The sequence below is a fragment of the Temnothorax longispinosus genome, chromosome 1, assembly GCF_030848805.1.
Source record: "Temnothorax longispinosus isolate EJ_2023e chromosome 1, Tlon_JGU_v1, whole genome shotgun sequence".
Taxonomy (NCBI): domain Eukaryota; kingdom Metazoa; phylum Arthropoda; class Insecta; order Hymenoptera; family Formicidae; genus Temnothorax; species Temnothorax longispinosus.
In genome coordinates, this window is record NC_092358.1 from 23,144,533 (window position 1) to 23,161,710 (window position 17,178).

General features: G+C 33.5%; 3 protein-coding genes and 1 long non-coding RNA gene across 15 annotated transcripts; 1 reads left to right on the forward strand and 3 right to left on the reverse strand.

Moving 5' to 3' along the window:
• Window positions 1–3,252: 3,252 nt before the first annotated feature.
• LOC139818529 (odorant receptor 4-like) lies at window positions 3,253–7,200 on the reverse strand. Its single transcript, XM_071787261.1, has 6 exons — window positions 5,675–7,200; window positions 4,915–5,266; window positions 4,380–4,610; window positions 4,104–4,217; window positions 3,858–4,013; window positions 3,253–3,496 (listed from the first exon to the last, which is right to left on the reverse strand). Exons 1-6 carry the CDS (start codon window positions 5,929–5,931, stop codon window positions 3,446–3,448), a joined length of 1,161 nt encoding a protein of 386 aa, XP_071643362.1. The 5' UTR covers window positions 5,932–7,200; the 3' UTR covers window positions 3,253–3,445.
• On the reverse strand, window positions 7,193–11,613 carry LOC139818535 (odorant receptor 4-like). Of its 3 annotated transcripts, none has more exons than XM_071787274.1 (7): window positions 11,359–11,613; window positions 11,100–11,264; window positions 10,349–10,700; window positions 9,832–10,062; window positions 9,575–9,688; window positions 9,335–9,490; window positions 7,193–9,112 (listed from the first exon to the last, which is right to left on the reverse strand). In XM_071787274.1, the coding sequence occupies exons 2-7, from the start codon at window positions 11,204–11,206 to the stop codon at window positions 9,062–9,064; spliced, it is 1,011 nt and encodes a 336-aa protein (XP_071643375.1). In that variant the 5' UTR covers window positions 11,207–11,264; window positions 11,359–11,613; the 3' UTR covers window positions 7,193–9,061. The 3 variants fall into 3 exon arrangements, with proteins under 3 accessions (XP_071643375.1, XP_071643382.1, XP_071643368.1); XM_071787281.1 differs by having other exon boundaries at window positions 10,349–10,473; window positions 10,580–11,264; XM_071787267.1 differs by having other exon boundaries at window positions 11,100–11,613.
• A 75-nt stretch (window positions 11,614–11,688) lies between these two features.
• LOC139818698 (uncharacterized) lies at window positions 11,689–12,956 on the forward strand. Its single transcript, XR_011733485.1, has 3 exons — window positions 11,689–11,816; window positions 11,877–12,525; window positions 12,820–12,956. It is a non-coding gene; the product is annotated as an uncharacterized lncRNA (long non-coding RNA).
• LOC139818400 (odorant receptor 4-like) lies at window positions 12,525–16,941 on the reverse strand. 10 transcript variants are annotated; one of them, XM_071787098.1, is made up of 7 exons: window positions 16,264–16,941; window positions 15,973–16,047; window positions 14,758–15,112; window positions 14,115–14,345; window positions 13,848–13,961; window positions 13,600–13,755; window positions 12,525–13,244 (listed from the first exon to the last, which is right to left on the reverse strand). In XM_071787098.1, exons 2-7 carry the CDS (start codon window positions 16,044–16,046, stop codon window positions 13,197–13,199), a joined length of 978 nt encoding a protein of 325 aa, XP_071643199.1. In that variant the 5' UTR covers window position 16,047; window positions 16,264–16,941; the 3' UTR covers window positions 12,525–13,196. The 10 variants fall into 10 exon arrangements, with proteins under 10 accessions (XP_071643199.1, XP_071643189.1, XP_071643180.1 ...); XM_071787088.1 differs by having other exon boundaries at window positions 14,115–14,206; window positions 14,270–14,345; window positions 15,973–16,941; XM_071787147.1 differs by lacking the exon at window positions 15,973–16,047 and adding an exon at window positions 15,182–15,228 and having other exon boundaries at window positions 13,057–13,244; window positions 16,264–16,352.
• Window positions 16,942–17,178: the final 237 nt, after the last annotated feature.

Sequence of the window (17,178 nt, forward strand, 5' to 3'; positions counted from 1 at the left end):
AAAAACAGTGGTGAAGCGCGCAGTGCATTATTTTCTTTAAAAATTCAAACAACTGCGTACGAAACACGCGAATGTGCATAGGGCGTTGAACTGTTTTCGGTGACCGTAAGAAAAGTTTTGTATTTCTACGTATAGGGGAGAAGTCTTTGAGGAAGAGGGAAGATGAATAAGGTGAAATTTTCTCTTCCTGAGATTTTATTTCCTCAATATTAAAAAATATTCTTTCTCAAGCATTATTACAGGAATCGTCAAAAAATAAGCCAAAAGCAGAAGACGGAGAAACGAATTGATAAGTGAAGTTTTATATTGCAGTACTAACGGTTTCTCGCAATTGATAAATAGGTATAATATAAGCTTTAAGGAAATAGTACAAAATGCAAGCTTCCACGACTCACACGATGCGAAAGTGAAGTTTCGCTGTTGGTAGTGCGTCGCAAGAGAGGGAACGACGGGCGAACACACGCATATCGCTGGGAGATATCTTTCTTAGGAATAAGTATTGCGCGGAAAATATAGCTCGTGTTGCAAGTATTTGTAAATTGAAAGATAAGTGACGAAGTCACGGCAGTACATGACAAAATATCTAGCTAAAGGCCTTCACACACAAATCGACGGAAGACGTAAGACGTAAATCGTAAGGAAATCCACCAATCAGAGTCGACTATTCCCCTCTTTAAGAGGGAAGAAGAGGGGAATAGTCGACTCTGATTAGTGGATTTCCTTACGATTTACGTCTTACGTCTTCCGTCGATTTGTGTGTCCGGGGCTTAAGAAGCACAAGTTCATCAGTTTTAGCGTGCCTCGGATCCAGTGATTTAATCTGTCCGGAACACCCCGCCTCTCTACAAATAACGTGCGAGGTGTTGTACCATGCGATCCTCAGTGTCGAACAGTACCTAGATTGAAGACACGAACAAGGGAAGCGCCGTTTCTGTGGAGATGCTTACTATAGTACAAAGAGAGTGCAGCACAAGAATAACATCTCACAGGTAGACATCGATTAGCTTTTTTAACGTCTTCAAGAGAAAAGGTGTCAGGCTGTTCAAACTATATTTTTTTGTAAAAATATAAATATAAAATAAAAAATATATTATTATTTTTCATTTTATATTAAAAGTGATATACAAAAAATGATTTATACTAAAATTCTATTTATCTTAAAAAAAATTCTAGACAATCTTTACCATAAAATCTGTAAAAATTTTTACGCGTACAAAACAAAACTACTGTAAGTCATGAAATTATCGATAAGTATTCGTTTCTTATTGATATCTCTCGATTTTACTCACAATAGAGATAACAAATCCTATGGAGCAAATGATTAAAGTATTCGATATAAATTGCATCAGCGCGATGTAACAATAGAGACTCTCCCATTCTCTATACATATATAAGATAATCTTCCGCTGTTTTTCTATCCGATTATTTATTGTGGATTTGAATTAAATTGTTTATGTGTTTGCTGGAAAATACGTTTATCAACTGTTCTCGTGTGATATTGATTTGACGCCCACCAACATAAAATACCTAAAAATTACAGCAAACAAAAATAACTGTTGAGATAGATTTTATAACATTTTACATAAATAGTTATGGGAGAACTAAGACACACATATACACATGTTCAAGTATTAATTGAGCTGAAAGAAAGATACATAAGTAAAAATTATTTTAAATATCTTTATTTTATTATACATTTATGTGATTCTAGAATAATTACACACAGTTAATCAATATTTATTGATTATACAAAAGTAAAATCTGTGAAAAAATAAAAAGTTTTTGAATTATATAAGTCAAAATTAAATAATTTTAATTTATGTTTCTTTCTTCCACACATTGCTTCAATTATGACAGTCAAATCATCCTATATCGACGCAATATTATTTTAAACAATTTAAATTTTAGTTTCCAGAATTGACCTTAAAGTTTTATCAATATCTATAGTCATCGAGAATTTCTGATCGGAAGGATGTTACGTTGATGATGATTACCTAACATAAAATCACTCGAAATTTAACGATAAATCTTGGGATTTGCCAACGTCATGATTAAAGCGTTTAGCACGTCAATCACGCTTGTGTTAACATGTGAAAAAATTGCATGATCATTACGAGCTCGTGCACGGGTAAACTGTTGATGTGATGATCCTCAAAACAAGTGCTTGAACGGCAGCAGTCGTTATATTAAGGTTATCACTTCCAATATCCCCCGACAAAATTATGCCCAGACTACAGGTCACTATAGCGGCTATGTGAAGGCCGACAATTGCATTCGAAACGCGATATTGATAGCCATGTTCGTCATCATGTTCATGCTGAACGGATATTTCGCATTTTCTTTTTAATCCGCAGCTGTCAACATATCGCAAAACTATCTACACCGTACAGAAAAACCAATGCTAAATAACTTACAAAATAGCAATTTGATACTTGTATCGTATGAAAGAAGACGATTTAAAATGAGAATAATCAGGTTTACTCACCGTCGATGGGTTCAGAAGATAATCAGTTTAAAAAGCAACAGGCTGTACGCCTGTCAAAAAGCAGCTCAAATTGTCCATCAAATCCATCAGCTCATCGGTATGATAGTGCAATGCAATATAAGTATACTGACAAATTGAATGACGATTAATGTCAGAACAACCTGCGCAAAACAGTGCATAATACTGGCCAGATACCGAAGTTGCGAAGAATGAATTTTATAGAGAAGCATGTGCTCATTGCAGTCATTTTCATAATTGCGAGAAAAAAGCTTCTCTAATAATCAATGATTTATGAAGCATCAAACATTAGCAGGTTTTACCTCACTGAAAACTGAAACGCGAAAGCGCATCGACAAGCAATTGAGAGAAAACGAATAATCATATTAAACATCCTTTTGGTACTGAACATAAGATACTCGATTACAACTATAGATATACAATTACGAAATTGTAAATAATAACAGAAAGTTTACGAAGTCGTTCTTTCCCTTATTTGTTCTCACTCTCTTTTTTGTCCGGATAATGCGATAGCAGCCAATTATAATTATGAGACTTGAAAATAATGCGAGAAGCCGTGCAGGCAGCAAGAGTATAATGTTCGTATGAAAGTCCTACAGAAAAATTAAAAGAGAAAAGGAAAAAGAAATTATCGAGACTCACAAAGTGATGCGGACAATGCTAGCAGGGGGAAAAAGAAAGCAGTACAAGGTTACATTTACCGACTTCATTTAATAAAAATTGCGTATCTCGAGTCATCGATCTACCGTCTGGAAGTCCCGAGTTTTATTCTTACTCCAATTGAAACGCACGCACGCATGCGAATGTACACGCACATGAAAAAGAATAGTAAGTAATACTGCAATGGTTCTTGTTATTTTAATTTATATGCACATTTCTTAAAAACTAAACAATAACAAGCTGTTTATTAAAAATTTAATGTAAATGAAATGTAGTTTTGCTTCAATACATTGCAAGCAGGACTGACATGTAGGAGGCCGAAGCTTTTACAATCTGCAATAGTAATACTTGATAATTATAAGAATATTTATGTAAAAATTATAAATATTTAAATTTAATGTGAAAAGTTATATTTATTTGTCATTTGACTTGTTTCTATAATATGTAGCAATGTGCAGTAAATATTATTTGCTATTTGAACCAAATAGCAAACTATATAAAAATATATATTTGAATATAAAAATATATGGTATATGACAAAAGTTAATTGATAGTAACATTCTATTTATATTTTAAAGGAAATAACGCATTTTCTATTTTTTATTGATTCTAAACAATTATCGATGAGACAAATCTTCAGCATAAAATCTGTGAAGAGTTTCACTTATAGAAAACAAATCTGTGATAGACTTACACTGCTAAATTGTTCTAGAGACAAATTCATTATCTTTCCAATTGTAATAGTCAATTGATTTTGCGACCTCATTATTAACAACAATATAATACGACTGTCTCTGGAATTTGATTCGTACCAGAGAGAATCGTACGCAGCATCTCCAATGCTCTTGCTCTATTGAATAATGGATCTTGTAGCTTTTAGAACCAATTACGTAATATTTGGCTTATTTGTCGTCTACATATTCTAGACACAATGTCTAACCTTGTTGCTCAAGTGTTCTCCAGCGAAACAGAATATGAACGCTTCCAGATTCGTATTGAAGTAAAATAAGAGAGTCCTAAGTATAATTTTTGAAGCATTCGGTTGACCGATCGACTATATAGAATTTTAAGAAATATTATAAGAGCAAGAGAAAAATGATAAAATGATAAATAGTTAAAGGCACGAATTAATATTTACTCTTCTAATCTGCAGCACACACAATAGAGCGAGTTCTATAATATATATTCCTCCGCAGAATTAATAAAAAATCCTTACCGCAACAATTGCAAAACCCAAGCAGCAGATAATCAAAGTATCCGATACGAATAATACCAACGCGATATACGAGTATAGATCTTCGATATGTTCTGAAAAGATGATAACTTTCTGATGTTTTTTGATTATTTCTTTTACCACAGAACGACTCGGACCGCACTTTCCTTTCTTTAGAAAAATTTCCGTCACACTCTTACGAAGAATATCGATTTGACCGCTTATGTGCAATATCTAAAATATACGTCTCTTTCAACTGCCATATGTAAGAGAGGTCGAAAGAAAAAACATTAAATACCTAAATTAAATTTATGATGTACAGAATTGTTTAAAATCCGTATAATATCACAATTACCAATATACTATGTTTGATAATGTAGGATATTTGCATATGTATATACATTCCGTCAATCAACTGATATTATACATGGTTAATTAGATATCACAAAATTCAGTTTTATAAGTAATACATATAAATAATAAATAATACTTATAAAATAACAATTATATGAATAACATTTTGTGTAACAGGAGTTACCAGATTTATGAGTAGGCAATTTAATAAAGCCAATGCGTTAGCACATATCAGCAAATAAACAAATTGAAAAGTTATGACTGATTCATATACGAATCTCCGATTAGCGTCAAATGGCAAATCCATCTCCAGAATGAGTAATCGTGTGGAATCGTTGAAGTTTATGCCATCATCCGCGTTCTTTATGAAAACGTTGCTGCTAAAAAAAATTATAGACGTCGAATAAAGAATCACCGTTATGTTAGCGAAGCGGTGCGACAGTTTGACATTGCTGGTCGTCGCGAACATACTGAATTTCGTCTTGGAACATTTTTCCCAGTCGATCGCCATCATCGTTAATATCTTGTTGAACGTTCTACGAACGGTTTTTATTAATCATAATCGTGATAACGGCCGCAACGAAGCGTTATGCGAACCATCGGTGAAAAATTTCATGTTGTGCATTGACTTTACTCACGCGAGTCCGCTTATTTCCGATTTGTGTTCAATACATAATTTATTTACAGCAATTTGTCCTTAATTTAAGTTTATTATATTGTTCACATTTGCAATTGCCAAATTTATTTTATCGATTAAAGCATTTATCAAATAATTTATTTTATTGGTTAAAATAATTGTTGAATCGATGTAATACCAAATTTATGCAACAAACTTAATGTTGTTAAATAATATAATTAAATATAATTAAATAAATAATAATTTAAAGCTATTTTTTTTCACTGATAGTGCAATATTACTACCTATGTGCCGTTTTGTATCTCACCGCTGTTTATACCAAAAAATAACGAGTTTACATAATAATATCGTGTACGCCATTGTTGTGCTCAAAGTGTTCATCATCTCAGAAAGCTCGATTAAATTGAAATGCATTACGATATATCGATATTGAAAGGCTTGCTCGATTAAGACCGTAACGGTCCAGAACACTCTACGTAATAAAACGCACGATGTATTCGGCCAGATGCCAAAAATTCGTAGACAAATTTCTATCGCTTTGCTAACTGTATTCTCCACTTTCATATTTCACTTATTATTATTTTCTTATTGTTCTGCAAAGTTAACATGCGTTGTATCCGATAAGAAAATTTGAAACGTTGTTACGAAGAAACCTGATCCATCGTACGATGTGCACTATGCGGTATCTTTGCACATACTGAAAGAGAACAAGAGAGTGGGGCTCACCCCTCCAGGACACCCAGCCACAGCTTATTATATATTTTTATCGGAACCTGCACAGATTGCGTGTACTATTGTCGGTGAAAAAATAAAAGTTTCCGGATGGCCGATCTTTTCCTTCTTGAATTATTCTAGGGGAAAACAGTGGTGAAGCGCGCAGTGCATTATTTTCTTTAAAAATTCAAACAACTGCGTACGAAACACGCGAATATGCATAGGGCGTTGAACTGTTTTCGGTGACCGTAAGAAAAGTTTTGTATTTCTACGTATAGGGGAAGAAGTCTTTGAGGAAGAGGGAAGATGGATAAAGTGAAATTTTCTTTTTCTGAAATTTTATTTCCTCAATATTAAAAGATATTCTTTCTCAAGCATTACAGGAATCGTCAAAAAATAAGCCAAAAGCAGAAGACGGAGAAACGAATTGATAAGTGAAGTTTTATATTGCAGTACTAACGGTTTCTCGCAATTGATAAATAGTATAATATAAGCTTTAAGGAAATAGTACAAAATGCAAGCTTCCACGACTCGCACGATGCGAAAGTGAAGTTTCGCTGTTGGTAGTGCGTCGCAAGAGAGGGAACGACGGGCGAACACACGCATATCGCTGGGAGATATCTTTCTTAGGAATAAGTATTGCGCGGAAAATATAGCTCGTGTTGCAAGTATTTGTAAATTGAAAGATACGTGACGAAGTCACGGCAGTACATGACAAAATATCTAGCTAAGAAGCACAAGTTCATCAGTTTTAGCGTGCCTCGGATTCAGTGATTTAATCTGTCCGGAACACCCCGCCTCTCTACAAATAACGAGGTGTTGTACCACGTGATCCTCAGTGTCGGACAGCATCTAGATTGGAGACACGAACAAGCGCCGTTTTTGTAGAGATGCTTACTGTAGTACAGAGAGAGTGCAGCACAAGAATAACATCTCACAGGTAGACATCGATTAGCTTTTTTAACGTCTTCAAAAGAAAAGATGTCAGGCTGCTCAAACTATATTTTTTTGTAAAAATATAAATATGAAATAAAAAATATATTGTTATTATACATTTTATATTAAAAATATTACAAAAAATGATTTATAGTAATATTCTATTTGTCTAAAAAAAAAAAAAAAAAAAAAAAAAAAACACTTTTTCTATTTTTTATTGATTCTAAACAATCTTTAGTATAAAATCTGTAAAAATTTTTACGCGTACAAAACAAATGAGATATAGACTTACACAGCGAAATTGTTTTAGAGACAAATTCGCCATATTTCCAATTGTAATAGTTAATTGATTTTGTGATCTCATTATTAAGAGCAATATACATAGTTGGACCGTTTTTGGGATCTGATTCGTACCAAAGAGAATCGTATGCAGCATCGGCAGCAGCTCTAATGATCTTGCTCTATAATAAATAATGGATCTTGTATATCTCTTAGAAACAATTATGTAATGTAATACTTATTGTATATATGATCGTATAGCCTAACATCGACTTAAAAGGAGACTATGTTGAAAAATTTGACCAAATTTGACCAAAAAAATATTTGTTTGAGGCTCTAAACTTTTCAGACTACCCACGTACAATATTCATCTCAATATCTAACCTTAGCGCTCAAGTATTCTCCAGCAAAACAGAACAAATATTAATTCTTTTTTTTTTCAGGACATGACCATCAGAGATACGTAAGACGCCGACACGGAAAAAGGATAAAAATATACTTCTGAAAATATATTAACGTACGCCCAGCTAAAAGATGACATTGATTGGATTAACTTTACTCTCCATAATTACTGCTTTATTAAGCATTATAGAAAAATGGTTTAGGACTCAATTTCTCTAAGGAATAGCGCTATGTAATTAGGGTAATCAGTGATCGAGCGCTCTTTAAGAAACACCCTGTATATATAAAAACCAATTGTCATTAATCTTTACGTAACTGCAGTTGTTGAATCGGTTATGCAAATCTAGATAATATATGCTCAATTGTTGAGATTAAAGTTTACAGGGTAGGTATCAATTAAATGCCACTTGTTAAATGCCAAGATGTGAAACCTTATATTTAGACGACTTTAAAATGGATTATGAAATCGAGTTGTTAATTTTTATAATTGCGAGAAAGAAGCTTCTCTAATCAATGATTTATAAAGCATCAAACATCAGTAGGTTTTATTCACTTTTATTGATCGCGGAATATTTCACTGAAAACTGAAACGCGAAAGCGCATGGACAAGCATTTGAGAGAAAACGAATAATTATTAAACATATCCTCTTGGTACCGAACATAAGATACTCGATTACAACTATAGATATACAATTATCCGTCTTTCGGAAAGAGACGTTAAGCCGTTGTTGGTCCAAAGGGTTGAGAGGAGAAGGATAGTATTGGTGGTAAATTGCGAACCCTACGGGGATATGCAATAAATTACGAATTTTACAGGAATTTACTATAGATATACAATTACGAAATTATGAACAATAACAGAAAGTTTACGAATTCGTTCCCTCCCTCATTCGTTCTCACTCCCTTTCTCGTCAAGGTAATGCGATAGCGGCCAATTATAATTATGAGACTTAAAAATAATGCGAGAAGCCGTGCAGGCAGCACGAGTATAATGTTCGTATGGACATCCTACAGAAAAATTAAAAAAAAAAAAAGAAAAAAATTATCGGGATTCGTAAAGTGGAGCGAACAATGCTAGCATGGGGGAAAACAGCACGGGGTTACATTTACCGACTTTATTTAATAAAAATTGCGTATCTCGAGTCATCGATCTACCGCCTGGAAAAAAGCCCCGAGTTTTATTCTAAGCTCCAATTGAAACGCACGCACGCAATGCGAATGTACACGCACATGAAAGAGAATGGTAAGTAATACTGCAATGGTCCTTGTCGTTTTAATTCATATGCACATTTCTTAGAAACTAAACAATAACAAGCTGTTAATGTTTATTAAAAATTCAATGTAAATGAAATGTAGTTTTGGTTCAATACATTGCAAGCAGGACTGATATATAGGAGGCCGAAGCCTTTACAATCTGCAAAAGTAATACTTGATTATTATAAGAATATTTATGTAAAAATTATAAATATTTAAATTTAATGTGAAAAGTTATTTACTTATTATTCGACTCGTTTCTATAATTTCTATATTTTTTTTATTAATTCTAGACAATTATATTATCGATGAAACAAATCTTCGGCATAAAATCTGTAAAAAGGTTTACACGTTATACAAAACAAATCTGAAATGGACTTACACTACTAAATTGTTCTAGAGACAAATTCATTATCTTTCCAATTGTAATAGTTAATTGACTTTGCGACCTCATTATTAAGAACAATGTAATACGACTGTCTCTGGAATTTGATTCGTACCATAGGGAATCGTACGCAGCATCTCCAATGCTTTTGCTCTATTAAATAATGGATTTTGTAGCTTTAAGAAGTAATTACGTAATATTTATTTATCGTGTACAATATTTGTCACAACGTCTAACCTTGGCGCTCAAGTATTCTCCAGCGAAACAGAATATGAACGCCTCCATATTCGTAACAAAGTAAAATGAGAGAGTCTTTAATATACTTTGTAAAGCATTGGGTCGACCAATCGACTATAATTTTAAGAAAGAGCAAAGGAAATGTAATAAAATGATGAATAATTAAAGACAGGAATTTTTTCTATTTTGCAGATTTAACAGCGCGGTTCCCGTAGTATATATTTTTTTAAACCGTAGAATTTATCAAAATCGCTTACCGTGACCATTGTAAAACCCAAGCAGCAGATAATCAAGGTATCCGATACGAAAAGCACCATTGAGATATACGAGTACAGATCTTCAATATGTTCTGAAAAAGTGATAATATTCTGGTGTTTCTTGATTACTCTTTTTACCATAGAACGATTTGTACTGCACTTATTTTCTTTCGGAAAAAGTTCCAACACACTTTTACGAAGAATATCGATTTGACCGCTTATATGCAATATCTGAAATATACGTTTTTTTCAACAGCTGTACTAATAAAGGTCGCAAAAAAAATATTATATGGCTTGTGACATTCAATTTTATGTTGCAGAATCTTTCAAAATCTGAAAAGTGCAATTGCTAATAAACTATTTTAGATAAAATAAAAAATTTGCACATGTAAATTCCGTTAATCAATTAACATTATGGTTAATAAAATATTAAAGAAATAATATTTATAAATAATTGATAATACTCATAATAACAATAATAATAATATCTATTTGCGTAACAGGTAACAGGACTCACCAAATTTATAAGTAAAGCATTTATTAATCCCATTCCGTTAGCACATATCAGCAAGTGAAGATATTGAACAATTATGACCGATTCATATACGAATCTTCGATTAATGTCGAATGGCAAATCCATGTCTATAATGAGTGATCGTGTGGAAACGTTGGAAGTTATGACATCATTCATATTTTTTATGAAAATATTGCTGCTAAAAAGAGTTATATTTGTCAAATAGAGAATCACCGTTATGTTACTGAAGCGCTGCGACAGTTTGGCATTGCACTTCGTTGTTAACATACTAAATTTTGAGTTGGTACATTTTTCCCAGTCGATCGCCATCATCGTTAATATCTTGTTGAACGTTCTAGGAAAAATTTTCATTGATCATAATTTTAATAACGGCCGCAACAAAGCCTTATACGAACCATCGATGAAAAATTAATTGTTGTGCAATCATTTTATCCATGCAATTCTGCTTAAATCTTCTTCGGGTACAATAATTTATTTATTTCAGCAATTCGTATTTAATTTACATTATTATTATGTTTACATTTTTAATTGCCAAATAAATTATTTTATCAACCAAAGCAGTTGCGAAAGATGTATCTTAATGACTAAAGTAATAAATCAAGATGAAATATTATTTATATGTAACTAACTTGTTGAATGTTGTTGAATAATACTGTTAAATATAATTAAGTTAAATAATACATAAAGCTAATTTTTCATTGACAGTGCATATCACAAACTGCCGTTATCTCACCGTTGCTTGTACCAAAAAATGAGAAGTCTAGTTAAAAGTATCGAATATGCCATGGCGTCACCCAAAATTTTCATCCTTTCGGAAAACTCAATGAAATAAAAATGCATTACAATATAGCGATATTGAAAGATTTGCTCGATTACGAGCGTGACAATCCAGAAGAGTCTACGTAATAAAGCGCACGATGTATTCGGCCAGATGCCAAAAATTCGTAGACAAATTTCTATTGCTTTGCTAACTGTATTGTCTACTTTCATACTTGTGTTACTATTATTATTATCCTATTATTTTGCACCGTTAACATGCGTTGATTCCGATAAGAAATTTTGAAACGTTGTCACGAAGAAACCTGATCGATCGTACGATGTGCACTATGTGGTATCTTTGCACATACTGAAAGAGAACAAGAAAGTGGAGCTCACCCCTCCAGGAGCCTCAGCTTATTAAATATTTTTATCGGAACCTGCACAGATTGCGTGTACTATTGTCGGTGAAAAAATAAAAGTTTCCGGGTGGCCGATCCTCTCTCTCTCGAATTCTAGGGAAAAACAGTGGTGAAGCGTGCAGTGCATTATTTTCTTTAAAAATTCAAACAACTGCGTACGAAACACGCGAATGTGCATAGGGCGTTGAACTGTTTTCGGTGACCGTAAGAAAAGTTTTGTATTTCTACGTATAGGGGAGAAGTCTTTGAGGAAAAGCGAAGATGGATATAAGGTGAAATTCTCTCTTTCTGAGATTTTATTTCCTCAATAATAAAAGATATTTTTTCTCAAGCATTACAGGAAGTGTGGCGAGTGTGCACGCATTCACAACTTATTCTCTCGTAATATGTAAATCGCGCGATTTTGAATAAAACTTTGGTGCCCGTCAGATACAGATTGCGCGCAATAATCGTAAAAAAATAAGCCAGAAGCAGGAGACGGAGAAACGAAATGATAAGTGAAGTTTTATATTGCAGTACTAACGGTTTCTCGCAATTGACAAATAGGTATAATATAAGCTTTAAGAAAACAGAACAAAATGCAAGCTTCTTCGACTCGCACAACGCGAAAGTGAAGTTTCGTTGTTGGCAGTGCGTCGCAAGAGGGACGACGGGCGAACACATATCGCTGGAAGATATCTTTCTTAGGAATAAGTATTGCGCGGAAAATATAGCTCGTGTTGCAAGTATTCGTAAATTGAAAGAAACGTGACGAAGTCACGGCAGTACATAACAAAATATCTAGCTAAGAAGCACAAGTTCATCAGTTTTAGCGTGCCTCGGATCCAGTGATTTAATACTTCCGGAACATTCCGCCTCTCTACAAATAACTTTGTGCGAGGTGTTGTAAAAGGAGTATATGACACGAACAAGGGAAGCGCCGTTTCTGTGGAGATGCTTACTATAGTACAGAGAGTGCAGCACAAGAATAACATCTCACAGGTAGACATCGATTAGTTTCTTTAACGTCTTTAAAAGAAGAGCTGTCAGGCTGCTCAAACTATGTTTTTCAAGTGTAGCGTGTTTTAATAGTTATTTGTGTAACAAATGCTGTAAGATGAAAATTCCCGGGTTTGGAGTTTACGCACTCGCCTTCGGCTCGTCACGGCTTACACACTCTATTTTATGTTGCAAGTGCCTGGAAAGTGGTCTATCACGCACGCGTAGCGTGCGTAATGGGGCACTTTCCATGCATGCACGTGTTGCATAAATAAATATTCCAGAATTTCGCCATAGGTATCGCTCCCAGTTTGGCATGGAAAAGTTAATTCACGACAGTAGCTTTCCTGCCCGCAAACAAGATTACGCTCGGAGGGCCGGTTATAGCCAACACTACCACTCAGGAACCTATTCGGGATAGTCAGAAATCCGAAAACCTCCTGAACGTCTTCTGATTCGCCACATAAAAACACGTCAGATAAGTAACTCGTCCTACAGAGACTGAAACGCACGCACGCATGCAAATGTGCACGCACATGAAGGAGAATAGTAAGTAATAAAGAAATACTTTTATTTTAATTTATATGCAAATTTTCTTATAACTACACAATAACTGGCTACTAATGTTAGTGCTCATTAAAAATTCGATGTAAATAGAATGTAGTTTTGCTTCATTACATTGCAAGTAGTACCGATATGTAGGAAGCCGAAGCTTTTAGAATCTGCAATAGTATTACTGCATTATTATAAGAATAATGTAGAATGTTTTAAATTTAATGTAAAAAGTTATTTATTTGTCGATTGATTCATTTTAATAACACACATAACAACGTGAATAATATTGCAGGAAATATTATTTACTATTTAAAACAAATATATAAAAATATAAATAAAAAATAAAAAATATATTATTATTATAAATTTTATATTAAAAATGTTACAAAAAATAATTTATAGTAATATTCTATTTATCTTAAAAAGAGAAATAACACTTTTTCTATTTTTTTTATTCTAGACAATCTTTATAAAATCTGTAAAAAATTTTACACGTACAGAACAAACTTGAAACAGACTTACACTGCTAAATTGTTCTAGAGACAAATTCGCTATATTTCCAATTGTAATGGTTAATTGATTTTGCGACCTCATTATTAAGAGCAATACACTTCGACCGTCTCTGAAATCTGACTCGTACCAAAGAGAATCGTATGCAGCATCTCCAATGCTCTTGCTCTATTAAATAATGGATCTTGTATCTCTTAGAAAAAATGACGTAGTATATTTTGTAATATTTATCATATACAATATTCGTCTCAATATCTAACCTTGGCGCTCAAGTATTCTCCAGCAAAACAGAATATAAATACCTCTATATTCACAGCGAGGTAAAACAAGAAATTCCTGATTATACTTTCTGAAGCATCAGGTTGCCCAATCGACTAGAATTTTAAGAAAGAGTCAAGAAAATGTAATAAAACGATGAATTAATTAAAGTCACGAATTAATACTCTTCTATTCTGCAGAATTAATTAACAGCGCTGTTCATATAGTATATATTTCTCTTAACCGTAGAATTAATCAAAATAGCTTACCGTGACCATTGTAAAACCCAAGCAGCAGATAAGCAAAGTATCCGATACGAAAAGCACCATTGAGATATACGAGTACAGATCTTCAATATGTTCTGAAAAAGTGATAACATTCTGATGTTTTGTGATTACTCTTTTTACCATAGAACGATTCGTACTGCACTTATTTTCTTTCGGAAAAAGTTCCAACACACTTTTACGAAGAATATCGATTTGACCACTTATATGCAATATCTGAAATATACATTTCTTTCAACAGCTGTTTATTAATAATGGTCGCAAGAAAAAATGTTATATGGCTGATGACATTAAATTGATGCTGCACAGAATCTTTCATAATTTGAAAATCGCAATTGCTAATAAACTATTTTTGATAAAATAAGAAATTTCCACATGTACAATGAGCATTAATGAGTTTCGTTCTCGGTGTAGATGAGCGCACTATTTCTACCTTTTAGCCAATTGCGAGCCTAGAAATAGTGCACTCATCTACACCGAAAGAGACCCATTATTGCTCCCTATTGTACATTTTGTTAATCATTTAACATTATGGTTAATAAAATATTAAAGAAGTAATATTTATAAATAATTGATAATACTCATAATAATAATAATATCTTTTTGCGTAACAGGTAACAGGACTCACCAAATTTATAAGTAGAGCATTTATTAAACCCATTGAGTTAGCACATATCAGCATGTGAAAAAATTGAACAATTATGACAAATTCATATACGAATCTTCGATTAACGTCGAATGGCAAATCCATGTCAACAATGAGTGGTCGTGTTGTGGAAACGTTGGAAGTTATGCCATCATTTGTGTTTTGTAAGAAGACATTGCTGCCAAAAAAAGTTACCATTGTGCAATAAAGAATCACCGTCATCTTAGTGAAGCGCTGCGACAGTTTGGCATTGCACTTCGTTGTTAGCATGCTAAATTTTGTGTCGGAACATTTTTCCCAGTCAACCGCTATCATCGTTAGTATCTTGTTGAACGTTCTAGGAAAGATTTTTATTGGTTATAATCTTATAATCTTAATAGCGGCCGCAACAAAGCTCTATACGAACCATCGATGAAAAATTAATTGTTGCGCAATCACTTTACCTATGCAATTCTGGTTAAGAGAGTAGATCACTTTGACAAACGAAAAAATAGACCCTTTTTTAAAGTTAAATATTTAAGAAATAAAAAATTATGAACATTAGAAACTTTGGCACTTAATTCTATATTTTTTTATGATTATTTAAGAAAAAAATTATTAAAAAATATTAATAACAACGGGAGTTATTAGTAATAAATGGAAGTAGTTCTTTCCATTCAGTAGCTTATTTTTTATGAAGTTATTGCTGCTAAAAAGAGTTACATTTGTCAAACAGAGAATACCGTTATGTTAGTGAAGCGCTGCGACAATTTGGCATTGCACTTCGTTGTTAACATACTAAATTTTGAGTTGGTACATTTTTTCCATTCAATCGCCATCATCGTTAATATTTTGTTGAACGTTCTAGGAAAAATTTTTATTGTTCATAATTTTAATAACGGCCGCAGCAAAGCCTTATACGAACCATCGATGAAAAATTAATTGTTGTGCAATCACTATAGCAATTCGTATTTAATTAACATTATTATTATGTTTACATTCGTAATTGCCAAATAAATTATTTTATCAACCAAAGTAGTTGCGAAAGGTGTATCTTAACGACTAAAGTAATAAATCAAGATAAAATACTAAATATATGTAACTAATTTGTTGAATGTTGTTGAATAATATTGTTAAATATAATTGAGTTAAATAATACATAAAGCTAATTTTTCATTGACAGTGCGTATCACAACTCACAACGTGCCGTTATCTCACCGTTGCTTATACCAAAAAATGAGAAGTCTAGTTAAAAGTATCGAATATGCCATGGCTGCACCCAAAATTTTCATCCTGTCGGAAAACTCAATCAAATAAAAATGCATTACAATATATCGATATTGAAAGACTTGCTCGAATATGAGCGTGACAATCCAGAAGAGTCTACGTAATAAAGCGCACGATGTATTCGGCCAGATGCCAAAAATTCGTAGACAAATTTCTATCGCTTTGCTAACTGTATTGTCTACTTTCATACTTTACTATTATTATTATCCTATTATTTTGCACCGTTAACATGCGTTGTATCCGATAAGAAAATTTGAAACGTTGTTACGAAGAAACCTGATCCATCGCACGATGTGCACTATGTGGTATCTTTGCACATACTGAAAGAGAACAAGAGAGTGGGGCTCTCCCCTCCAGGACACCCAACCACAGCTTATTAAATATTTTGATCGCAACCTGCACAGATTGCGTGTACTATTGTCGGTGAAAAAATAAAAGTTTCCGGGTGGCCGATCGTCTCCCTCTCGAATTCTGGGGGAAAGCAGTGGTGTAGCGCGCAGTGCATTATTTTCTTTAAAAATTCAAACAACTGCGAACGAAACACGCGAATGTGCATAGGGCGTTGAACTGTTTTCGGTGACTGTAAGAAAAGTTTTGTGTTTCTACGTATAGGGGAGAAGTCTTCGAGGAAGAGGGAAAATATGGATAAGGTGAAATTTTCCCTTTCTGAGATTTTATTTCCTCAATATTAAAAGATATTCGTTCTCAAGCATTACAGGAAGTGTAGCGAGTGTGCTCGCGTTCACAACTTATTCTCTCGTAATATGTAAATTCCGCGATTTTGAATAGAACTCCGGTGTCCGTCAGATACAGATTGCGCGCAATAATCGTCAAAAAATAAGCCAGAAGCAGGAGACAAAGAAAATAAATGATAAGTAAAGTTTTATATTGCAGTACTAACGGTTTCTTGCAATTGACAAGTAGGTATAATATAAGCTTTAAGGAAATAGTACAAAATGCAAGCTTCCACGACTCGCACGACGCGAAAGTGAAGTTTCGCTATTGGCAGTGCATCGCAAGAGGGAAGGACGGGCGAACACATATCGCTGGGAGATATCTTTCTTAGAAATGAGTATTGCGCGGAAAATAGCTTATGTTGCAAGTACTCGCAAATTGAAAGAAACGTGCCAAAGACGG